The following is a 26908-nucleotide window of genomic DNA, read 5'->3' on the forward strand; positions in this document are numbered from 1 at the left end:
CGATAAATTTCAGTGATATGCAATTCAATGATACGATAATTCCAAGAATAACCGGTCCGTTAACTTTTCAACCCATTCACACATTTCTCCTTTTCTGTTTTGTTTGAGAGTTTCCATTGGACAGATCGTATCGATTGTTACCTTCTATCGTGATCCAAAACCTGTAATCGAAATATCACTAGTAAGATCGTATCAAGGATTTGAATTATACCCCTCTTTGAAAATTATTGATCACTGGTATTTGTGATTTTATGATATTATTTACGTAATATCCCTAGGAGACTGATAGATTTGCCTTCAGCGGATTTGCTTAAAAATTGCCAGAAATCTACAAATTTAATGTTATGGCTTCATATCAAATTTTACCCCTTTAGCTCAATGAGTTTTTGAATTGACATGCTCACAGGTAGGCACAGCAACACACATAACTCTAAGAAAGCATTTTTAGATATTTTTCGATATAATCTAAAATTTGAAAATTCATCACAATCTTAAATTTAAATTTTTCAGCATTTGAAATAGTTTCTCTCCGTATATTGCGTATTCGAGAACGTAAAAATAATAAGCACATATAACAGCAAAAAGCTGAAGATTAATTATTATAAAGAAAGCACTTCTAGTTTATTATAGGGATATTGTTGTAAATAAAATTTTCTAATTCATCATTTTGTTCATCTAATGCAAATATATTATTAAACATTGATTTATAAATTTTACGATACATTTCTTGAATTACATATTTCTCACAAATTTTAGTTTAGCTGATTGGATGATTACTTGCAACATGAGTTGAAGTGAACTAACTACATTATTTGTTTACGAATTTGAACTGGTGAAATTATATCTCCGTTTGAATAATATATTTCGCATTTTAATTTCGTGTCAAAGTATTATTTAAACAGAAAATGTCTTTCAATTGCTTTATGCATGAACGAAATATTTATAAAAATCGACCCGATTTTGGCAAAATAGCCATAGATTATCCCGAATTTAGTACGTATGTCATACCTGATAAGAAAGGGAAATTTCGGATTGACTTTAACGATCCAAATGCTTTACGAATGCTCACAAGAATTCTTCTGAAAAAGGATTTTGACTTGAATGTTGAAATTCCGGATGGTTATCTTATACCAACTGTACCTCAAAGACTTAATTACATTCTTTGGATCGAAGATTTGTTGACAGTTCTTCCGAAAGAAAGAGATACTGTTTCTGGCATTGACATTGGTAAATTATCTGTGTAGTTAAAACGTCTTTATCGTTCTTTAGTTTATAACAAAATTTCTTAACCCAACCTTTCTTCATTTAAAATCTCTTTAATTGATATTTGGCAAGTTTTTAATGTTTGACATAGTTTAGGCGACTTTGGCGATAAATTTGTTCCATATTTTTTAATTTAACCCATTATGTTTTGAAAAATAGTAATATATCTATGTGTAATCCAAAATCTTTTATTAAGACTGTATTTTACCAGAGAAATAGGAAAATGTTCCTTCACCATTATACCTATTCATCATATAACACTTATGGATCTGTTAGGACAATCTAAAAACTGCAAAATGGTTTCACCTGTCTTGCATAAAAGTATGCAGAATGATCTGGATTCTCTGGCAGTAATCATAGTAGTCATCAATAGCCGTGACACAACTCCTCTCGTAGGAAACATATTCCTTCGTTAGCAGAGTTATTATGCCCACCAGGATTGAGAGAATCAAGTACTACATTGGAAACCTTGGTACTTTTCCTTTTGCCATTATAATGCTACAGCATTATTTTATGTCTGTACTTTGTGTTGTCACCAATAAAGGCCGCTTGGCAAGATTTGTGTCGCCAAAATGGAAAATTACCAATTTTCCAATATTTTACTTGATTCTCACAATCCTGGTGGGCATTATAACTCTGCTAATGATGGTGTGGTGAAGCTTATAAGCCAGATAACAACTACAGACATGAGAAATTACTTTTGTCTTGTGGTCTTGTTGACAGTTCTTCTCACCTGTCTACCACAAGGTCCCAGGTTCTATTCCAGCCAATTCAACTTCTACATTGGTGACCTCAGAAGTTTAGCAAAATGCAACATTCAACCTTCGTATAGCTGTTGTGGTGCCATCTATAAGCAACCAAAGTCGTCAGTTTCACTTGATGCAGCAACCCAAAGTTGTCAGACTCACTTGACACAACAGCATTCACATGCTCGCCATAACACTTGGTGCTACTTAAATAGGAACTGGCTCATTAGACTCAACAGCTAATACATCACCACTCAACAGCCATATCGTTCGTCTCGCCTCGCCTCGCCTCCAACTCACTAGAGAGAGTACTGTGGTGAAGCTTATAAGCCATATATCAGCTATGGGACACGAGTAATTACTTTTGTCTTGTGGTCTTGTTACTCGGCTGCATACCTCTAGATCCCAGAGTTCTATTCCAGCCAATTCAACTTCTACAATGGGATATGTTTCCTGTGAGAGGAGTTGTACCATGGCTAGTGATGACTATTAAGACTCAAAAATCATTTCCACCTGATTACTCCACAGAATCCAGATTATTCTCCAAACTCTATACCTTTGTGCAAGATGGGTGTACAACACACAGTATACACATAAAATAATATTAATAATGCTGTTGAAAATATTGTTTGGCATCAGTTGTATAATTTTTGGTGTCTTTATCACCTGCATCACGAAATGGAAAAGTACCGAAACTTCTTATCCCCATATTTGGGATGTCCTTCTGATATTGGGTAAAACCGTTAAAATTATTCTTGGGTTCTCTCATTTGCATTTAAAATCATCCATTTCTTATGATGCAATGCATTGGAGAAGTAATATTGCCAACGATATGGTCAAAGCCATAAAAGATTGATCCCGTGGAAAGAGTGAAATATTATGAATTGCTGAGAATGACAGTTTCCACAAAAATGCAAATTTCATCTCTTTTGGAATTGAATTTAACACTTTTAAGATAGATTAATTTTCTTTTTATGTAATAATTCCACAGTTTTTTAATTATCACAAAATTTACTTTGCTGTTTCATTAATGATATTATTATTATTATTATTTTTTTTTGCTTCTTGATGTTTATGTTTGGCACAATTCTTAATTTTATGAAATTCAGTTTTTTATTCCAAAGCTGTGCCCTGTCTGACTACTGGTATATTAAATGTTTTTTTTTAAAATCAAATTTTATAATATCTGTATAGCCAATTAAGTAAAAATTAAATATACAATTTTATGATTTGCTGTAAGAATTAAAGCATTTATAATTTAATTAATGCTTATTTGTACTAAGAGAGACTCAATTCTGTGCATGAATTAATTTAAGAAACATATTCCATGCTTAATAAGTTGTTTAATGTATTTATTTATCATATTAGGTACTGGACCCTGCGCTATACTTTCTTTACTTGGTTCAAAGAAAAATGGCTGGCATTTCCTGTCAACTGAAACAGCTGATGAAGCCATGCTGCGGGCCAAGAAAAATATAGAAAATAATAATCTTGAATCACATATTAAAGGTATGTAATACTAATTATATCATATGGATAAGTGATCCTAATTTTTATTTACTTACATATGAAATATAGAAAAAATATTATAATTATCAGAAAAATTTGAACTCAGGAAATAAAAAATTTGGATCAGGAAATAAGAGTATATTTTAGAATGAAGTTAATATGGGCTGAATTACAATAAAACTTTTGAAATTTATTAGAATTGAAATTGGATTTTAAAATATCATTACATATATATATATATATATATAACTTTTGAATAAAGAATAATTTTGAGTTAAAGGGAAAATGATCAATAAAGGTCTGCAGAAATTTTCTTAAAGTTATATCATGAGACCATTGCAATAGAATCTACCTAAAAATCACATTAACCTTATGCTCCAAACCTTAGCAAAATATTGCCTCTTTTCAATGCGGCAATATTATGCTATAAATATTGCCGCATTGAAAAGAGAAAGACGACTTTCCATGATCGAATGGTCATAGCACTGATCTCATAATCAAGAGATCGTAAGGTCGAATCCCGCTAGAGACAATGCGATTCACAGTTTGTGTAAATATTTAATTCCTTGATTTTATGTTTTCCTTTATTTCATGTTCCAGAAGATTCTGGTCCTTTCTTTAGTTTACCAGATAAGTGTTCTGGACTTTTCTTACTGTCTCCAGAAAAGTATTATGGAACTTTCCCTGCTAGTATAAAAGCAGAACATCTGTCAATCACTGTGTTCTGAGTTGAGTTAATAAATTGATTTAGCTCTACTTCTTGTGTGTGTCAGTGTGTTCCACACTAGAGTACCTACATAACAATATTAATCATCTTTAATATTAGAGTTTCTGAATAAGATTTGACTAATTTGAGAGCAGAAAGTTTTCTTGTGAAACTCATAAAATTAAATTATTTTGCCACAATATTTTTTCTACCTTTATCGTCTGAGTACATTTTGTTGTTTGTCTTTCATTGCTCAACTTTTGCATATATTTTTTTATTTAGTGTGATAAGCATTTTGAAAACATATGTTTCAAGATATTTGAAATAATAGTCTTTCCTGTAGGTTTGTTTGTTTTTACATTATAATAAACATTCCAAAAATGTTTATAACTCAAGTGGTGCTAAAATCAGTAAATATGAAATAATTTAACACATAGAATTTAAAGTTTTTTAATAGAATGTAATGAGGGAGGCAAAAAAGGTTATTATTATTAATATTATGGTATACTAATTGCATTTGGTAGTCAGCTGATTTACTAAAAATATTATTTGTGCTTAATTTCTGTTTTTTTTTTTTTTTTTTTTTTTTTTTTTAAGTTTCAAGCTAATTATTTTGACATTCATGGATCTCTCAACGAATTAATTTTAAGCTTCAAATTGGGATAGACATTAAAGCTTCTTATTTTAATATTCTTACATATCTCTAGTGTATTGAATTTTGTTAAATAAATCCATCTAAAAGAGTCATCTCTTGACATCATAGTGTTATTTAAAATTTAATTATCTAGATCATCTAATTGTACATTATTTGCAGAATTTCATGACTTCACTTTCTTATCTCTCATGTCCCATTTTTGTTGACCTGTTTTGTTCCTGAGAATATTGGTTATATGTCATTTCGGTCAAATCATTTATGCAGAACTTGATGACATTCTATTTTATCAATTTATTGAGTATCTTACATTTGTAAATAGGATGTTAAACTGAAATTAAAAGTTATTATATTCATGACAAATAAGCTATTACCTGAAGGAAACTAGTTATAAATAGAATGAGCATTAGATTATTTTCTGCTATTATTAATTATAGCTGATTATTTATTATTACCATTGTAGTTTCAAAGGTAAATAAAGGGACAGTTCTTCATGATGTAATGATTGGAAATGAAGAAAACTTTGATTTTTGTGTTTGCAATCCTCCATTCTTCGAAAACAAGGATGATATCAGAAAAAAGACTCCCAGAATGAAAGAAAAACTAGAAATTTTTGCAAAAAAAGAAGAAATTTTTGCTGAAGGAGGAGAAGTTTCATTCATAAAGCAGTTGTTGAAGGATAGTCTAATGCTTAAGGATAGAATCAGGTATGTAAAATTTTAATGATGAAATAAAATGATGATTTATTTATATATATATATATATAGAGAGAGAGGGAGAGAGGGTGTTACCAAATTCGACCGACAAATTCAGAGGCATCAAGAGGATAGTAGGCATCAAGAGGATAAAGAATCACCATACAACATAGGATCCCAAATGACGTTTAGTGGGTGAAAATAGCAAAAATATAGGGGGTCGAGAATTATTGGAAACTGTAAGAAATTAATAAAAAAAAAATTACAAATGGTTTTTCAACTAGAAATTTTTTTTAAGTAAAAGCACGTTCTTAATTTTTTTTTTTTTTTTTTTTTTTTTTTTTTTTTTTCATATTGGCAACATACCGATTTGATGAACAAGGGGGTCATAAATTAATGAAAACGAAAAAGTAGTTTAGAACCCTTATTTGCAAAAAATATTAGAATTTGAAGCAAAATAAAGGATTGAAAATGTGAGGAATTGTATATTCTTTAATTTGATATAAGCGTGTAGTGTGAAAACTGAAGATTTTTAAAATATTCGAGAAAAGCTAAAATGTTGCCCAGAAAACATCGGTACCGATCGGTGTTGTCAAATTCGAAAGATAAATTCAGAGCGGGCATAGTAGACATTAAGGAGATAAAAAATTAATATAAAATATAGATTAATATTAAATATAGATTATAAAATATACATTAACATTTTTCAGTGAAAAGGGAAATTCGGGTGAAGTTCGCACGCTGAATGCTTGATGCTACACAGAAAGATGCACACTTTTCTGTTAGAGTTTTATTCTCAGATGAAGCCTGCTTTATGAGAGAAGGCGTCTTCAACACGCACAATGCACATATTTCTTCATTTGAAATCCCCACATCACTATCTCGTCGAATGTACAACATAAGTTTAATATTATAACATCTGGGCAAGATCAGCCATTGGGACTGTATCTTCTGCCCGAATGGCACAAAGTAACTTGTTTTCTTGCAACTTGTTCCTGCGTATTTATTGCAGGGAACACCGACAATTGTATGCCAGAACATTTAGTTAATGCATGATACTGCAGAAACAAATTTAAGTTACTATTGTGAAATCTGACATGTTTGCGAATGGAGTTATCGACCATTAATTTTGTAATGCTCATTAAGGAATACTTATTATCTACTTTTATTTTAGTTAAACGCAAGAAAAATTTACATTCGCGAAGGCTTCTGCTTCTTGATTACATTATTCCTAATCCTCACATTCATAGGTCCATTCTCTTCGCCAGACTCATTGTCTTTTATTCGCCTGTTTTTGATATTTTCACTGAAAAACGTTAACTGCGACTCTAACTCTACTAAATGTTGTTTGGGACCCCATGTTGTATGGTAATTCTTTATCCTCTTGATGTCTACTACCTATGAATTTGTTGGTTGAATTTGGTAACACTCTGTATATATAGTTGAGTCACGTGGTCAGGTGGGGTGGGGAAAAGCACGCGAACAGCTTGCATGCCTAAATTAGTTTAAATAATGTTTTACATTTATGTATATATGTATAATAACTCGAAGCATTGCTTAAATATCTAAACAAGGAAAAGAAATCTTAAGGTCATTTTTGAGCTCTACATTTTAAATGCTAAACCTGTGTACCATATTCATTCAAGTACAATGAATCCAACTCAAAGTGTGTTTGAATTATCATGTTCACTGACAGACGGACATAATTTGCAAGTACGTTTACAGATAAGAAAGGTTTGAAACATGGAAATTTGTCATTTTTGTTGTTGTTGATTGCAATATTATTTCATTGTATACTTCATATGTGAAAAGTTAAAATAGATCAAGCATAAATTGAATCAGATTTTCATGGTTATATCTTCATCTCTCATCTTCGAGAAAATATTGTCGGGGTGCCTGTGAATTTCTTTCTTGTCTTTTTTTGCCCAGAGTTAAATGATTGTAAAATGTCTTTGTATTAAATCAATTCATTGACATTCGCTAATTTGGTCATCCAAAATGCTCTGTTAGTAATTGTTGTATATCAAGAAGTTTCTGTTAGTAATTGTTGTACATCATACATAATTAAGTCTTGAGTCATGACTCTATCAACTGGCCATGATATTTCCTCTCTTTACAGTTGTTTTTCTCTCACCTACTATGGGATTACAAAAACTTTGTCAGTGCAAATATGAATTGCCTGGCATGTTGTTTTCATGAAAATGCAGCAGAATTTCTTCAAATTATAATCAAGATAATCTTTTTCAAATTTCGAAACTGTTCCATTTTCTAAAAAAATTTCACCCTGTTAACTTAATGTAGTGAGAAGCTGGACTTTTTTTTTTTTTTTCTGTTTGTACAAAAGTCTGATTAGGTGGAATAAAGGAACATCTTGGAATAAGTTAAATGTAGTTTATCATTTTAGAGTTTGTATGTATGCTCAGCTAACCAATATTAGAGTATAAACACCAGTATGGTATTTTTGTTCTGAACTTCATGCCTATTGCGGATAATACTTGGGAGGTGATAAAAAAAAAGACATGATATAAAGCGTAAAAAATTTTATTAGAATATTCAGGTTCCCCACAGATATATATGAATGCATTATTGTTTGTCAAGATATTTTTATATTTTTTGATTAGTTGTTTACTATATAGAAATTGCATAGAAACAGCTTGTTTTCTTTAATGCATTGATTGGTTTGAGATTTTTGTCTAGAGCAAGTTTTTTAGATGTCAAAATTTAGTAGGTCCTCCTTCTTTTCTCATAGAAGGTAAAAAAATCACGGATCGCTTTTTACGTTGCATGAATTTAACCATAAATGCCTGCTTCTCATCATCAATTTTAGCAGCTTTGATTCTCTCATTTATTTCCAAATACATAAAACAACTATCAATGCTGTGAACCAAAATCAATATTCAGTCTGATATTAAATAAGTTATTGAAGTAGCAGAAACTATCTGCGAGTGAATCATCTAGGTGCCAAAAGCTGTGATAGGTTGTCACCTCAAAAATTAGTGGTGGTGAAAAAAAAAATATTTATTAAGTAATTGCATTTAAAAAATGCTGCTTTATCCGTAAGTAGCCTAAATTTTTTAATTTCTAACCCTGACACGAAATTTATTGTTATCAAGTATCTCTATATCTATTACATCTCTTAAAAATTTATCAAAATTTTGGTGCTGCTTTATTTCTTGAGAATGTGAATCATTCGCACCATCAACAATTTATGTATTATCGCATCATCAAACAAACATGGTAAACAACAACAACAAAAAAGTCATTTCTTGTATTACAGCTATATAATCAACTATGTTTAGAATCAAAAGCACGTGGGTGGGAGGAGATCAGTTCCCTTTGTTAAGTTCTGCTTGATAGAATTGAGTCATGTATAAATTCAAATGGAGGAAATTTTGCATTTGGTTTTCTAATTTCTTGTGCGCACTGAGGGCTTTCATGGGCTGTCTGAGACCAACCCTCTCCAGCTTACTTGTTGATTCATCTTCTACCATCTCTTTACACCCCTCTCCCTTTCTTTCATTTTTATTAATCAATGAAACTCTTAGAGTGAAAAAATATTCACAGAAAATTTTACTTTTAGAAAAGAAAGCTAAATAAATATAAAAAAATAAGCCCGAGATTTTGAAAAAATCTCTCTGAATAATAAAAATGATTGCGTGTAAGTCCAACATGGTAGATCATTTGACTTAGAGCTAACAAACTTATATAAGTGTGTGTGTGCATGCGTGCGTAAGGTTTTTCAAATCCTGTTGGCTAAATAATATGTAAAATATTTTGTTTGCAGCAGAAGGCAGGTTTGAAGACATAGACGATGAGACTTTGTATTTTTAATTTCGTTTTATTCTCTCTCTTCTCTCCTGGGAGATAAACATGATTATTTTATAAGAAGCAGCAGTATGGCACAAAAGCAGAAGTAAGAAAAAGCAAAAAGGAATGAAACAAATGATCACTAGCCTTATATAAGATAGGATTTCAGGCTTTCAGCCAATTCGTGGTGACCTTTGACACCTTTTCAAGAGCACCTAAGGAATCACTTTTATTTGATATGTAGTACTGATGGCGCATTATTTTTACAAAGGAATTATTTAAACCAAAAGTGGAATTGGAACACGAAATAAGAAAATATTTTACTATGGGCTAAATTAAGATAAAGTTTTAGAAATTAATTTGCATTAAATTAAGAGTTTAAAATATCATATATATATATATATATATATATATATATATATATATATATATATATATATATATATATATATACACACACACACACTTTGGAGGATGGAAATATGCACCTCAGAGTGATTTTTCTCCCCCTCAATTTTATGTAATTAAAAATTAAATGAAATTCAGTTGTTTTGCTGTAACAATTCTCTAAAATATTACAAAAGATAAATATATTTGTTGTCAAGAATATGTCTGATAAATATATCTGACATATTCTTAAAATCGAAAAAAAATTATGTTTTCAATTATATCAATTTTTACCTACATTTTTTTTTCAATTTTTAATTAATTTTTTAAAAAATTTTAATCATATTTAACAACAATGAAATATTAAAATTTTGCTAATAAATGTTAGTTTTCAGTTACTTGGATCAGTTGGCCAAAATAAATACCCCTCTTCTTTAAAAAAAAAAAAAAAAAAAAAATCTTAAATTTTGAAGCAAATAATCTTCTTTTCTTAATACAAAGTGAATTCATGAACATTAAAATAAGTTTTTAATAATTTTAATGATACTTTATCCATTGCCATAACTTTTATATTTATTGAGAAAAGGAGATGCTTACAATAGAAATGACATACTTGATGTTAGCTATAACATAGCTTGAATAGCTCTAGTGCATTCAAAACAGTGCTTTAATTTTAGATGATTTTTTTTTTGTTTCAATCGAAGGTATAAAATTCTAGTATATAAAATATAAAAAAAATTATATATGAAAATTTTTTATATTTTTATATAAAATATAAAAAATTTCCATATAAAAAATTAAATTTTATATATGGAAATTGTTGCATTTTAAAAGAATTTATGTTAAATTATTTATTATAAAAAATTAAGTTAAATGGATAATTTATTTTATGGATTTTTTTTATTCATTTTAAGAAACTAAGCATTGATTTTAATTTTAGCAAAGAATTACCATTTTATGTTTAGTAGTTCAACTTAACAAACTTCTAAATTAATTTTTTCGTCTTACCATTTTTCTGTCAACATATTTATGTTAGAAATAAAATTGAGCATTTTTTTATAACAACTAAGTGAAAGTTTTTTGGTCTGTTGTATCTTTATCACTTGTGATTTTAAAATATTTCATTTGTTGAATGCTTTTTAGCAGTAACTAAAGGATTTGCTCCAAAAGTTTGGGATTATTATGGCATACTAGAATTTAAACTGAATATTATTTAAATTTAAGCAATCATGTGTATTTCTGAAAAATTTCCATTATTCCAAAAGTCTTTCCCTTTTTTTAGTTTGTATTCATCTATGTTTGGAAAAAAGAAAAGCTTTATAGAAATTTTAAAAGAATTGCAAAATGTTGAAGTAAGTTTTACATTGCTTTTTATGCTGAAATAATAATAAAATAATATGACTGATTTTTTGCTATTTGTCTGTATTGTTCTTTTAAAATGGATCAAATAAATTTTTTATTGGATTGAGTATTGTAATTGATAGATAAAAAAAGTTTTATGCTATTATTATTGTAGAATTAAGGTTACATAGAAAATGTGTAGTGGTTTGTACTTCGTGATTTATTTCTTGAATTTAAATTGTTTTATCATATAAGAATTTTTTTGACATATCTTCCATTTAAAATAAAAATATTAATATATGGTAATAAGTGAATAATTTCCTCTTTTTTTTCTTATTCTTTAGTAACACCTGTGTCAAATATTAAAGTTTTTGTTTTTGGTTTCTATACAAGCAACAGAGGAACACTTTGTTTGCTATAGAAAGCAAGCTTAGAAACTTTTCTATATGAACATGTATTGGAAAATGTTTTCGCAGTATTTACTTCTTCTTTTTGAAATTCTTATTTTCTTATAGCATATTATTAAAATTCCATCATTTTCTTTAAAGCTGTTTTGATTGTCGTAGAATTATTGCCATATATTGAATTTAGCAGGTTTCGTGACATTAATTGGGCAAAGCTTAAATATTTTATCACCATGGTAGAATTTTTCACTTATTGAATATACTAATGAAATTATTACAATTGTTCAGTGAGAAATAATTTGTTTCTATAACAGTTGTTTCTCTCGACACCATGTCTTCTAATGCTCAGTCACTTAGATTTATGAATATATCATTTTAATAAATTAGTCTATATTAAATATTTCTTTTCTTACGCATGAATTCTTTGCAAAAGAAGATTTATGTGTGTTCTTTTAAAGATGAATGTTTTGTTTTATAGCTGAAATTATCATAATGAAGTTCATTTAATTGCTTTTGTTAGAGCATAATGCATATGAAAAAAATGAAAATGGCAAAATATTATAGATTTTCTAATTTAAAAGTACAGAAATATGTTTTAAAATATAGTTTAATACTTTGATGTATTATGCAATTAATCAACGTTCTCTCTTATCATACCAAATGAAAGTACTACTTTAAATTATATTTGTGCAATAAGATAAAGCATTCTGATTGGTTTGTTTTATTTGCAACCAATCAGGTGAATTATTGGTGAATAAAATTGGCCAAGTTATTGAATTTGGGAGCTGCATCAAAATTTGATTTTGCAATATATCTTCAGAAGAGTAAAATATGTTATCATTGGGGTTGTATCTTGTTATCATGAAACTTTCAGATAAAACAAAAATGGCCAAACTTGGATCATTGGCTAGCACTAAGGAACTCTGTCATCTAATTTTTTTTCCATACAAGAATGTATAACTGTGTAATATATGTTTTCTTTCCAAAAGTGATTAAAGGAGAAACAGACAAGAATTAATGATTTATCTAGAGCCATAAACTTTCAAATGAAATAAAAATTAGAGAAATTTGAAGATGATTAATTCATAATAATAATATTTATCATCATCTGACTGACTGTAGGGGTTTGGAAGCAATCAGTCTACATTTTATTATCAAAAATATATCTTTATTCCACACACAACAGCATTGCAAGCCTTGTCTCCAGGCGGTACTCTCCTGTATTCCTTCTGGCTCCCTGAGAGGCAAAAATACTGAGTCATGTTGTGCCTCAAGGTCATTGGATAATTACTGGAGATGAAACACATGTTACACATTGGTGCGCTCTCTCCAAGAGAATTAAAACAATCGCTACAAATTGGACCATTTATTGGAGGCTGAGCAACAGGCTCATTGATTTTTTTTTTTAATTTTAGATATTAACTAATGGATAAACATTTGTTCCCAGAAGGCAGCATCTATAAAAAAGATAATTCAGTATTGATAATTATTTAAAGTGCACTGTAATTCGTACATAATAAAATAAATCTATTGATTTTGTGACTTCATAATATTATAAACTGAAGAAATAAATATGATGTGCCATATTTAAGAAATAATGCTTTATCATTTCAAATTTCATTATTTTAAAAAGTGGGCTTGTTGAATTATTATTATTTCCAGTTTTACTTTGTTTTATGGCTTATTTTCTTTAATTTTTAGGGTGTTACATATACTAAAACTGAATTTTGTCAAGGTAACACAATAAGATGGGGAATCGCTTGGACTTTCTTAAAAGATATAAATTTTGAAAAGGTAAATTTTTAATTTTATGTAGAAAATGGTTTTATTCTTTCTATTGTTTATTGAAAATTGTTTTTAGTTTATCGATAGTTTCTTTAAAAAAGCAGATTTTTTCATAGTTATCTTTAGCACCAGTGAAATATTTATACTGCAAAATTCTTGCAATATGTATGAATTTATGTTTGTGAAACAGTATTTAGTAACTCCAGAGAAGAATTCAATGTAACAATAAAAAATTTAAGTTGAGCAAAAACTTTTTTAACTTGTAAAATTAAAATTTGTTATTCCTTGTTTATTTTATTTTATCGTTAGCAGAAGATGCTAATGAAAAACTAATAGACAAATTTCTTGAAAAACTATATAGAGTATGTGAATATATAATATTTGTAAAGCTTCAATTTCTTCAGATAGATATATTTTTTTCAACTGATCATATTTTTCCCATTCCTGTTATAAAAAAACGAGAATTAAAAAAATCGTGAAAAAATTAAGCTATACTTTTTTTTACATGATTTTTTTTTTTTTTTTTTTTTTTTTTTTTTTTTTTTTTTTTTTAAGATTTATAGAAAAGTAAGCTATTCCATATTCTGTATACTCTGTAATCATGCTAAGGCAGAGATCAAACTTTATCTCATGTTTGGAAAAAAAAGATGTAGTGTAAGAATTAATGAATTAAATCTTATGCAGGAATCTTACCATCTGACATACATTATCATGGGGAAAACTTGTTTAAAGACAAATATATTAGATTAAACTTTAAAAAAAAAAAGACAACTAAATATGTTTTTTTTAATTATTATTATTGTAGAAAAGAATAATTGATGACCAAAAAGATATTTTTGGATTAAAATCAAATCTAATTAAAGGAGAAGGGAACTTAATTCTGCTGAATACAATTTAAATAGTCAAAAGACACATGATACAACAAAGTCATAAATAAAAGAGTATAGAACAAATTGTCATTTAGCCTCTTACTTGATTGATTTTTAAAAAGTTAATATCACTAGGAAAATATTCCACTAGTTAAGAGCTACTAACTTTTTTTCAATTCTGTAAATATAGTTATTATTGGCTAAAGTTGGAAAACTTTTTTTTTCATTAAAGTTTTAATGAAAAGTTTATTTAGATATTATACTTTAGTAATAAGCACATTTATATTTATGCTTATCTTTTAGTTACCCCAAAATAAATTTTTTAAAAAGGAAAGTATGCAATTTTATCTTTTTAGATTCAAAGACCAAAGCCAAAGAAGCCTAAAAAATGTAAACCTCCTCTTGTCCATTCAATTACTAGAAGATTGAAGGATGGCAAAATCCTGCCTTTGCAAAAAGTATTAGAAGATATAAAGAGCATTCTTCATGAATTACAGGTAAAGTTTCAATATTTGTTGAAATTTAATTTGTTTATTATATATGAACAAAAGTTTGTGAATGGAGCTTTTATTAGAATTTTCATTTCATATATTAAAAAGATATCAGAGCAAGCATCTTTTATTCTATTGAATATATTCAAGAGAAGTTACATCAGGTATTTTCCTAGATGATGAATTACCTGTATGAACTGCTGAGTTGCAGCATTCCTTGCCAATCTTTCAAAACTTTAGTTTTTTTTCTTCCCCTTTTAGAGATTCCAGTATAAGATCATTTAAATATGGAAATCTCTAATAATGACATCTTTCAATAAAAATATAGGTGTGAATGCCTATTGTATTTCTGTGAAATCTTAACTCAAGGTAAAAAAGTTTATTATTTTGTTTCTTTCAGCAATTCAAAGTAATTTGAGACTTATGGTATATATATATATATATATATAGTTTATATTTCACTTCTAGGACTGTGAGTGTAATAAATCATCCTTAATCATTTGAGTAATATAAAAACATTATTTTAAGCATCTTTATGTTCTTTTTCTTTTTTTTTAAATGTTTTTATGCACTTATCTGTTTTTTGGCTTTAATTTTTAAACATTCCACTTGAAAATTTAAACAAAGAAATCACTTCCTCTCTATTTATTGTTCTATTTTTTTCCTTTATTATAAATAAAGTATTCAGAGAAATTCTCTTCCTTCTGCTTAAAAAGGAAATATTTTATAATCACTATATATTCATAGATATTAAATTCTATTCATTTAATATTTAAATAATACAATTTAACATTGAATTTAAAGATTTTGGCTGAACAAAAATTAAAATTTAGTTACAGTTACATCTCTGCTTGTTTCATGTCCATAACAAACAAAACTTTAATAAGACTATTAAAATAGCTCGGCTTTGATGTCTGTCAATTTGACGGAATCATGGACATGAAACAATGAACATCCAAACGATTCTTCTGAAATTAAATATAACCAATATTTCCGACGAAGCAGTTGATCACCAAAGAAAACTAATTTAAAATAAAACTATTATTTACTATTAAACTATTATAAACTATTAAAACTATTATTAAATAAAATGAACTGGAGTATTATTAGTAGCATTTTTTTTTTTTTTAACTAAGAAGTATTTTTTGGAGAATATTTTTTCATAAAGATTTCTAAATGTAGATATTTTTTAAAGTAAATGTTTGCGTTTTTCAGTTCTTTAAACAAATAAAAATGATAAAATAAGAATTATAATTACATGAAATTTAATGAAAACGTAATTAACTTGAAAACGTATTCATTAGTTGTAAAGTTCATACAAAACTCTTAAATATTCTGCTTTATAAAAAGTTTATGCCATTAATTTGACATGTATTAAAAAGTGATAGAACAAAATACTTAGTTTGAGAACTAAATTTATAGTACAAAAATAATAAAATATTAAAATTATTTCACTTAGAATTTCAAAATATAAATGTTGAAAAAACTTATAGCTGCCTTTAATTGTTCAGCCTTATTATCATTTTATCTTCAGCTAGAATAACTCCCCCTTTTGATATTTCTGCCAAGTTTGACAAGCCCATACTTCAAAAGAATGATGACAGATGTTTATGTTTTAGTAGATTGGCTTTAACCATCAAGGAATTATTCTAATGAAATAAAATATAATAAATTAGAAAACCTTGTTGATATAAAAAGAAACAATTGGAAAAATAAAACATCTTTTCATTTCTTAAGTGCTCAGTAAAGTTGGAAGAAACAAGTTGAAAGTCATTTATGTATTTTTGATATCCCAAACATGCATAATACTGATATTTTTATTTTCCCTAATATTTCCACAGACAAAATATCAAAACAGCCGAGGAAAGCAAAAATGCATATAAATTTTCATCCATCTGATTTCTAACTTGTTACCCAAAAAAAGAAAAAGAAGGAAAAAAAAAGACAGTGAAACATGATATCGTATTCACTTGTAACCAATCGGTCATTCAGCTGAATGTGGGAATAAGTATAGACTGAATGGACGACAATAGAATCAGATTTGCAGCAATATTCCGCAGATTTAATTTTCGTAATCCAATTATAAAATGTAATAAAATTCACTGATTTCAATTGTGTACTAAATAATAACCTTAAGATAGGATTTAAATTATCATAATGTTTGATCTGTAACTCTGTTTGTCCACCTCCTTTCCGAAACAATGCATATCTTTGCTGACGGTACTCTGAATTTCTTGCCGATGGGGTGTGGGCAGGGGGTTGAATTAAAGAAGGCCTGTCTATCTAATGTTGCCGACTTTGATAATCGTATTATTAAGGTATATTGGCTTAAATTATTCAGTGTGAGATGAAGTTTTATTTGTTTTACATATACTAGAAATTGTGTTTGTTTTAGAAAAATAGTTGTTAGTTAAATAAAAATGTTGTTAATAGTTAAAAAAATGTGAGCTTTATTCTGATAAAAAAAATAGCTAATGATATAATTCTGTTATTTGGAAGCACTATTTAATTGGTTGTTTCTTGATAACTTAGGAATAAACAAAACATGATTGCTAAGAAATAAATAATTTTTGGGTAGGCTTTATAAATTGAAAGTTGTTGGATTGGATTCTTGAAGATAATAAAGTATTAGAACCTATTAATGTATCTTTTAGTCATGAATCTGAAAGCTTCCTGGTATCTGAAATATATAAATTTGTGTGTAAAGATGAGGACTCTAATATCCAGAACAAGATATGCTGCTTTATGATAGCTTAAATTGATTCCAAAATGCTGTATTTAGATAGAATGGGTCCCATATTAAAATTTGTTATGAAGTAGAAAGTATTACTGTCCTGTTGATATTATTTGATGATGTTGCAAATACTGTAGATTTCTTAATCTAATTTTTAATCATGTATTATCCAATTTCAAAAATACTTATTCTAAATTTATTGCAAAACATTGATTTTGCTGAAGCATACAAATACCATATTCTCAAATGAAACTCAAAATTTATCATAAGGAGATGAAAGTTTATGGAGGAGGAGTTGCAGGTTATCTAAATTCATCATATTTTGAATCTTGGAAGTTGGTAAATCCTATTTAGTAATACTGGATTGCAAATAACAAATGGTAAGAATTATAATTAAGTATTTAAATGAGTAGTAAATTTTACATTGATTCAAATATTATCAATCCTTGTGTGTTGACTGTTTAGGATAGACTTATTGTCACTTTTAAATTTAAGAATGTGTATTTGTTTGCAAATTTGATTTTAAAGAGTCTTCTTGCCACAATCTCAAAATTTTATTGCTTTTGGAAAGAAAAAAAAAAAAACTTTTTTTTTGTATTAAATAAAGCCTTGTATGTGCTTCATTTAAATAATTTTGAATAGTACAGGGTTCACAACAGTATAGCTCTTGAAAATTCTTAAATACTCCTTGAATATTGTCGTGTGGATGCTTTGGAAAAGTATTTAATTTTTTGTTGGGTCCTTGAAGAATAAATGAAATGTATATTCATTATTTTATGACAAAGCAGAGAAAACCAATTTATTGTTTTTCTTTTGTGTTTAGAATTTCATTTAAAAACAACAACAAAAAATATAGGCATAAAAGTGCTGTCAGTTACAAAATTTCCCGTCTGTGTATTGAGGAAGAAATAAGATAGGAGGTGTAAGCAGGACTACAACCATTACTTCAAATTCAGATGTTGAAGATTCAGCAGCTGAAAATAATATTAATATGCAAATTATTGTGTCTTTGCAATGCAATGTACATAGAATTATTAATCTTATAATTATTGCAAGGAGATTTAAAATAATTTTGATAGATATTCCCAAATGGTAAGATTGTCAAAAAATCTCCTTTGGTATATCAAAATACTTTTACTTTATTTTATTTAGCATTTCCCCATCCATTAAGAGTATTTTATTTTAAATATGTTCTATCTAATCTAAATGTATAGCATAGTTATGATAAAAAAAATTATTAAGTTTTTGAGCAAAGCAAATAGATTCACGTATTATGTTTTTGAATGGAAAGGAAATAAAAGTTAAGAAAAATAAAACCAAGGAATAAACAACCAGATATGTTCCTTCAATTTATATGGATCATTTCACATCCCATTTTACAAAATTTCTGTTTTAAAATTCTATGTTAGAAAAGTTTTATCTATTTAGGGAGGTTAAAACTTCATTCAGTAAATTAAAATTGGAAGCATTTTAAATTGTTGAATGTTGAAATAAAAATTTCTAATAAATTTGGTTGGTTGTAGCCTGCAATAATTCATTCACTTTTTTCAATAAATAGCAAAATAATATCTACAACATGATATTGAATATCATTTGTTTAATTTGTGTTATTTATTCAAAGATTTGCTTGCGATAAAGGAGACAGAGGCAGAGTGAATATAAGTAGCACTAGATTCTTCTTCTAGCACTAGATTTTTTTTCACACTTAATTGTTTAAAATTGGTTTGCCAAGACCAAACGACACTCTGGGCATGTTTTTTTTTTTTTTTATCCCTCCTTTTAATCGTATTTTCCTTTAAGGAATGGCACTGACTCTTTGTCCTTTTGATGTTCCCTGAGATAGTGCCTGGTACTTCTACACCCTGCTTCCATCCAGATCGCTATACAAAGCAGAAATTAGTTTTTCAAACCTGACAAGTTTGATGATAAAATATTTGAATTAAAATAAGTAGTGAAGAGCGAATATTACAGATTTCTCACAAAACTTCTTATTTGAGATGAACTTATGAAATTTTTGAATGTATTTTGCATGCATTAGTGGAAATGAAATATACTGTGATATGTTGACTATTTTTTTTTTACATATAAATGTATTTATTATAAAAATTGCATTCATGTTGACCATTAAATTTGTTTACATAAACTTCTGTTTTTCGTGAATATGAGAAAAACCCCATTGATAGAAATCTCATGCTCACTGAAACAGTGTCAAGCTACTTTTTTTTATCCGCAAGCTTTTATTATTCTGTCAATTATATGCAAAAATGTTTTATTTTATAAGTGTGTATATATGTTATATACTATTGCAGTACAACTCCAATGCTTAGATCCCGTTCTATCACTTACAAATAGCTACAGATATAATGTTGTAATTTGTTTTGTTGATGGGAAGCAAGTTTCTTCTTAATGAATACATTTTATAATTTTCTCTTAGTCAGATCTATTGCCATGTTTTTTACTCAAGAATTACATTTATAATTAAAATTATTAGCTAATAATTTGAATATAAATTTTATTGTTTTTTCATATCAATAAATTTAATTATTGATAATATATTAATAGTTTGATAATTATATTAATTTTCTTGTATAGTTCTTTTATTTATAAAGTAAAATTTTTCAATCATTGAGTGCGTTATGAAATATCTCATTTTTTCTGCATTTGTATTCTTATTGATTTATTTGTTTTATTTAGAATATTTAAATAGGTGGAAAAGATTAAAACTCTGCACTTTTAAAGCAATTATTTTAAACAAAATTTTAAATAATATCAGTGGTTATTTTATAACTACTTGTATTTATCATTTGATTCAATTTTTTAAAAAAGTTGAATATTGATTGAAATGAATATTTATATTAGCTATGAACTTAAAATATCAGATTTAATTATAAATCTAGAAAAATTAAAAGTTTGTAGCAAAGAGAAAAATCATTATTTACCTGAATCATTTTTATCTTCTTGTAACATAAATCATTTAGTTTGAGTCGTTTGGAAGAAGATGCATCATTCATTAAAAATTTTAATGCAAATGCATTAAAATAATAATTTTTTTATAGGAATTAATACTGATTAATCTAGCTTCAGCACCTATGCAAATCCTTATTTAAAATTTTACAGCCCTACCTTTCCACAAGAACTTAAAAAAATCAATGAAAGATATTATGTTTAACATCTTCTTCAACACTACAGCCTAGAACAGGACATGAGCTTATCCCATCAGCTCACACCATTGTTGCCTATCTAGCGCCACGGATTTCTTGTTTCTGACACCCAGCAGGTTAAAGTCTTTTACAATGTTTTCAAGCCACCTAAAGGGCAGTTGACTTCCTGACACCTGTAATCTTACTTAACGTCAATTTTTTTGCTGAGTTGGAGTCTTCTGATCTTTCTAAGTGTCCAAGCCACCTGATACAATAAGCTTTAATGATTTTAATGATGTGATCTTTGAATTTTTTGTATAATTCATGGTTGTAAAGTATTCGCAATGTATCGTTTTCATTTATAGCAGCATATATTTTTCTTAAATTTTCCTTTCAAATACTAGCAGTTTATTTTCTACTGCTGTGATTAGTGTCCAACACTCATAGCCAAACAAAATAAGTGGTTGAATCAGGGTCTTATGGATATTCATTTTTGTTGTTCAATTTAGAAATTTTAATTTCAGAATTTTTTTTAGCTTGTGAAAATTTATGCTTGCCATCAAAATGCGGCTATTGATTTCTGGATTTATGTTATTACTAGCCACCTTTGGTGACCAGCCGGTTCGCCAATCTTAATGTTCGTTAAAATTTTAATAATTAAATATTTTATGCAATTCCTACTTTAATAGCTTCTTCACATTTTGATAGTCATATAATTCACTCATAATATTATAAAAGCCTTCAGTCATAACGTAATATGTATCTCTCTAATTTTCTGTTGGCTCCTGTAGAATTTATACTTTAAATTAAAGTGAAAAGGATTAATATAATAATATTTTTTACTGAAATAAAGTATTTTTTTGTAATATGATTACTGAAAACAGTCATTGAGCGTTTAAACATTATGGGCACTAAAGAATATTTTTCTTAGTTTATGTAATATTTCAAGAATTTGTCAACAAAATTTTCTCAGATTCATCATCAGCAGATCGATTAATTAATAATGTATAATTTTAAATGCATCAAACACTAAGAGAATAAAACGAATCGTTTAAAATAATAGGTTGAAAACAGGTTAAAAAAACTACTTAAAAAACGATGTACTTAAAACTATACAAAATTGTATTAAAAATATACAAAAAATATAAAACGAACATAAATACAATTTAATTACAAAAGCATGCAACTAACCCAAGAATAATTTAAACCATATCCGCATCCGTTGATAATATTTTTCAACAATCAGAACACAATGCGCATGCGTGAATTTTCAACGCCAGTTATGGTAACGCAAATGCGTGACTTTTTCTACGCCAGTTGGGGTAACGGTATGCAGATTAGACATTTTTAATTTCCTTTATTCTGTTTTATTTTTATTCAAAAGTACCTCAGAATGAATCTGAAAGATTGATTAATTAACAATGTTTAATTTTAAATGCATCAAACATCAAGAAAATAAACAGAATCGTTTGAAATAATCGGCCGAAAAATCTTAAGCCTAGCCTGGTTAGCGTGTGGGGGGGGGGGAGCTGAAGACTTACTCACTTGGCGGTGGGGAAAATAAAAAGATTTTTTTGGCGGGAAAGTTAGCTTTTAATTAATAATTAAAATTCTAATTAAAAATTCAAAAAAGGGACCCCAGGTGCACATTCCCGACCTCCAAGGTATACATGTACCAAATTTGGTAGCTGTAGGTCAAACGGTCTGGCCTGTAGAGCGCCAACACATACACACACACACACACATTGAGCTTTATATAAGTATAGATTTTCATTAATTATTGTTCCAAGGTATTTGAATTCTATGACTTTTTCTTTTATATCAAGAAATGATCATTTATTTTAAGAAATTCGAAATTAGTTTTTCTTTAGGTATTTCTGAATATTTGATTTTGGTTTTGCTTATTGTCAGCCCATGTCCCAGGGGCTGACTCAAGAACTATAAATGTTTGAATTCCATTCTAGTTTGTTTTGCCAATGATCTCAATGCTATTGGCATATGCTAGGATCTGAATAGATATTCCATTGATTGCAATTCCTGCATTTCTCAAGATTTGTTAAATTCGGTATTAAACAGGACAATGCTTCTTTAGTTACACATTCAAGTTTTCCCCTTTTTTGAAAATTGGAAGTATACAGCTTCCATCCCATTCAATGGACATCCTCTTCATATAATATGTAACACAAATACTTTCATGCATGGTTTTTAGATCATGTTCATTATTTTCAATAATTTAGCATTGAGACCATCTGAACCTGCAAATCAGTTAGGATTAAGTTTTCCAATTGGTTCCCTAACCTCACTCGTGATAGGGTAGTCTTCAAGAACAGATAGGTTAATAATAATTTCAGGGAAAAGTCTGTATTCTCAATGTCATTAACTTTTCTACTGTCCAACAGTTCTTTAAAGTATTCTCTCCATCTTTCCAGTACTTCTGGTATTTCGCATCTCTTTTTCTACACGTGATTGCTCTTGGATTGAATTCCTGTGTAATATTATTGATCAATCGATAGTACTTGCTTGATTCATTCTGTGAGTTGAGTTTCTCAATATTTTTAAATTGCATTTCCATGAACTTTCTCTTTTCCTTTTTCAGCTGTCTGCACTCCTCTTTTCTCAGTTGTCTGCATGTATCTTCAGTATGCCTAATATTATGTCTGGATTGTACACCTATAGGCCTTAATCATTTTGTCAGTTCTCTTCTACAGTCATCATTTAACCGTTTTTTACATCCCCCCCCCTTCTGGAAGAGCCTCCCTTCCCACTTCTTTTTGTCAGAACTCTTTCAATCATGTTTTTCTTTCCATATACCTTGTCTGGCTTGTAGATTAACTGTTAGTTTGTACTTGTAATTTATCTCAAGTGTTTCAATTCATGCATTTTAAGTTTACTAGCTCTTTTTCCCTTTCTTTTATTGAATGCTTTTTTTAACATGTATCTTATTTTTGATGTAATAAGGTAATGAAATAAATCCATTCTATAACTTTTGGTATTAACCAAGCATGTACTATCTCTTTGATGAACAAGTATATAATATATTTGCTTCAGCGTATTCTCATCTGGTGATCACCAGGTTGCTTTATGTACGTTCTTATGTGGAAAGGTAGTGTTTCTAATAGCAAGTTTGTTGACAACACTATTGCAAGGTTACTCAATCTTGATCCATTTTCATTAATCTCTTCTTGCAAGCTATGAAAACCTGCAATTTGTTATATATATGTTTTTTCCCAACCTTAGAACTTAAGTTGGCAATCACCATTAGGGCAACTGCCATAAGCTAATTCCAGTCTTTCATAAACCAATCTTTATTGTATTGAATCCATCCTCTATGAGTGCATGTACACAGAATATGCTAAGGTTATTATTACACTGCACTTTCTTTATTTGGATTTTGCACATTCTTTCATTGATGGATTGTAAGTCAATAATTTTGCTCTTAATTTGTTTATTGACAATAAAATATAATTATAAATGCAGCACAAAATCAATGAAGATTATCTTGACAACCATAATATATGTTGTAGTTTATGTTTAAGATATGAAGAAAAAACATAGACAAAATATGGTGAGAAAAAAATTAATGTGTTGATATGAGTAAGACTTTACTGTATGAGCCAAAAATAATTAGAAATAAAACATTATTATCTTAAAGGAATTGTTGATAAGTTGATTGTTGATAACAAACATATAAAAATCAATGATAAACGTATAAACATAGCCTCTCTTGAACAATTCATTTTTTTTTTTTTTTTTTTGTCATAACAGTTACTTTAGAACATAACATTTCTAGATACTTTTGTTCATAAATTGAACTGCTTATGGTTTAAAGTATTTATAAAATCCATATTTAATTTTATATTCTGAATCTCAGTCATTCTGAATTCTTGATTTCAACATTCTGAATGAAATTTCTCCTTATAATTCGAATCTTATACTTTTTAAGTAGTCTGTGTGTATGTACATGCCTGCATATAGATGAATGCAATGTCTTGTTTCTTCCATTTATTTACTATAATAGCATAAATTTTGATAATTTTTTTTTCTTATTCCATATGTTATTGTTTCAAGTCTTGATGCATTTTTTTTTTAATTCTTTCTTTTCATCTCTTCTGGGTTTTTAAGATTAATTATTTTTATAAGACATATAAATAATCTTAAGAAACAATAAATGTATATGTAAAAACTCAATTTTTTTTCCTTGTGTTGTATATTAAACAGTTATTAAATTTTTTGAATGAAATAAAACTCTTTCTTGAATCTAATTTCTTGAAAACATTATTCTTAATTAATATATGCATATATCAAGGAATATTAATACATAGAAGCTTATTTATTCATTTATTTTTTACAGATTTCAACAAAAATCATCAAATCTGTGGGAAATTATGCAGAACTAGAAATTTCTGCTAATCAAAACACTTGGTCTCACCAACGTCGAAAAAGAAGAGAGCAGATAAAAAGTGCTTCACATGAAATTGATAATAAAACTGATTTGAGAGATAAAAGTAATTCATGTACATCTGTAAATAAGTCTGATTTAAATGAAGCCAAGTCTTGTCTGTCATTTCAAATGAAAGAAGAACAAGGAAACATACAAGAAACAAAATCTGAAAATGACTTTTCCAGTACAGTTTCTCTGGATGAACAAAGCAAAAATGAAGCAACTAATTCATCTGAAAGTGTACAGAAGTCTCAAAAACGAGAAAGAAGTGAAGATGAACCTGATGTAAATATTGGTCCAAATATGCTGCAGAATCAAGATAATGAATGCATTCCTGAAAAAGATCCTGATATTGATGCATCACCTGCTGCAAAAAAAATGAAGATTTCTGATCCAACACTTTCTAAACATAAAAGAAAATCTGAATTTGATAGTTCACCAAAGAAAAAGATATGCTTGACAGAGGCACCTCATCAAGTAGAGAAAAATGTTGATCAAGTAACTGCACAAACTAATCAACCGGATAGAACTTTTGAAACCATGCCATTATTGTACTCTATTCTTAAGTTAAGAATAACCAAAGATAATATTTTATTGGCGATGAACTGCCCTCCAGAGGGTAATAGAGAAACAATGCATCAAGTATTTCAGCTGTTTAAAAATAAATTCATTTAATGTTAATAACAAAATATATCATTCATTGTATTTTCTGTCTGTATATGAACAAAAAAAGGTATATCAGAAATCAGAATTAATTAGCATTTGATGCTACTCAGACCTTTTTTTTTTTGTTTTTTTGTTATTTATCCAGATTTTTAAATTTTATACATATAATTTAAAGTAGCTGAAGCTAATTTTAAGATATTATCCTAGTCTATTTCATTCAAACCTTTTTTATGTATAAAATGTTTGGCATAAATGCATTTTATTATGCAAAATGCAATGCTTTATTTTAATTTAGTTAAAGAAAAATGAAAATAGTAAAAATGAAAATACATGAAGCATAGCTACAACTCATAGATTTTCCATTATTATGTCCAAATTATCCATTATGTGATAGTAAAGTCTTTAGGCATCTCTTTTTGCTTTAATATAGTTGTAATATTGCAAACAGTGAACAATAATTTCTTTTAAATTATATAAATATTTCTACATTTTTTTATGTAAGTTTCCAACTTATTAAAAGTATTGTTTGGTAAAAGAAATAAAAAAGTATTGTCTGGAAATCATTTAAAAAGACAAAGACTTGTATTTATTTACATAAAAGCTTTTACCATCATGTAATATAGCTTTTACTATCATATATTTAAATATAGTTCAGTTAGATTAATATAATCACATATAAACAGATATTGCTGCAATGTTGAATAAAGTGTCAGAATATTCACAGTACTAATTGTTAATAAATTTCCAACTTATTATTCAATTTGCAGCTTTCATAACAGTTTATTACCATTAACTTTTTGATATTTGTTTCAAGATCTTTTGTTTTTCCAATTTTTAATGTAATGCTTTTACTCTCATTATTAAAAGGGAGTAGGTGTGTGTCTGTTGATGCTTTGTATGGTAGACTTAAAAGCTACCAAATTTCTCATATATATACTTTAGAGGGTGGTAATTTACATCTCAGAGTGATTTTTAGTTTTTAAAATTTTAATTGGTGAAAAATAAAACAACATTTTGGTGTTTTTCAGCAATATTTTAAAATATAATTTAATAAAAATAGATTTATTCCTTTTTTTTTTTTTGGAAAAAAAACCTTTTTAGTTATACTTACTTATTAAGTTTTCATGGTATTTTCTCCTAATTTTAGCATGTAAAAAATATTTTTAAATTTGATTTGCACCAATGCCTTCATTGTTCAAATGAAACTTGTAAATGAAATCTTATTTTTTTTCAATATCTATTGTGTTACTATCTATTTTGATATTTTGTTTC

At 27.9% G+C, this 26908-nt stretch overlaps 1 protein-coding gene across 1 annotated transcript; it reads left to right on the top strand.

Moving 5' to 3' along the window:
- The first annotated feature begins 828 nt into the window (after positions 1 to 828).
- On the top strand, positions 829 to 26080 carry LOC129965544 (RNA N6-adenosine-methyltransferase mettl16-like). Its single transcript, XM_056079530.1, has 7 exons — positions 829 to 1227; positions 3378 to 3518; positions 5340 to 5583; positions 11048 to 11117; positions 13212 to 13304; positions 14521 to 14661; positions 24881 to 26080. Exons 1-7 carry the CDS (start codon positions 906 to 908, stop codon positions 25643 to 25645), a joined length of 1776 nt encoding a protein of 591 aa, XP_055935505.1. The 5' UTR covers positions 829 to 905; the 3' UTR covers positions 25646 to 26080.
- The last annotated feature ends 828 nt before the right edge of the window (positions 26081 to 26908 follow it).

This window comes from Argiope bruennichi, chromosome 1 (assembly GCF_947563725.1).
Source record: "Argiope bruennichi chromosome 1, qqArgBrue1.1, whole genome shotgun sequence".
NCBI lineage: Eukaryota > Metazoa > Arthropoda > Arachnida > Araneae > Araneidae > Argiope > Argiope bruennichi.

What these genes read in the sequence shown, in the direction of transcription:
- LOC129965544 (XM_056079530.1), top strand. Translation starts at nt 906, where the DNA reads ATGTCTTTCAATTGCTTTATGCATGAACGAAATATTTATAAAAATCGA. An exon ending in TCTTGAATCACATATTAAAG is followed by an intron (nt 3,519 to 5,339) that starts GTATGTAATACT and finishes TTACCATTGTAG; the next exon opens with TTTCAAAGGTAAATAAAGGG. An exon ending in ATGCTTAAGGATAGAATCAG is followed by an intron (nt 5,584 to 11,047) that starts GTATGTAAAATT and finishes CCCTTTTTTTAG; the next exon opens with TTTGTATTCATCTATGTTTG.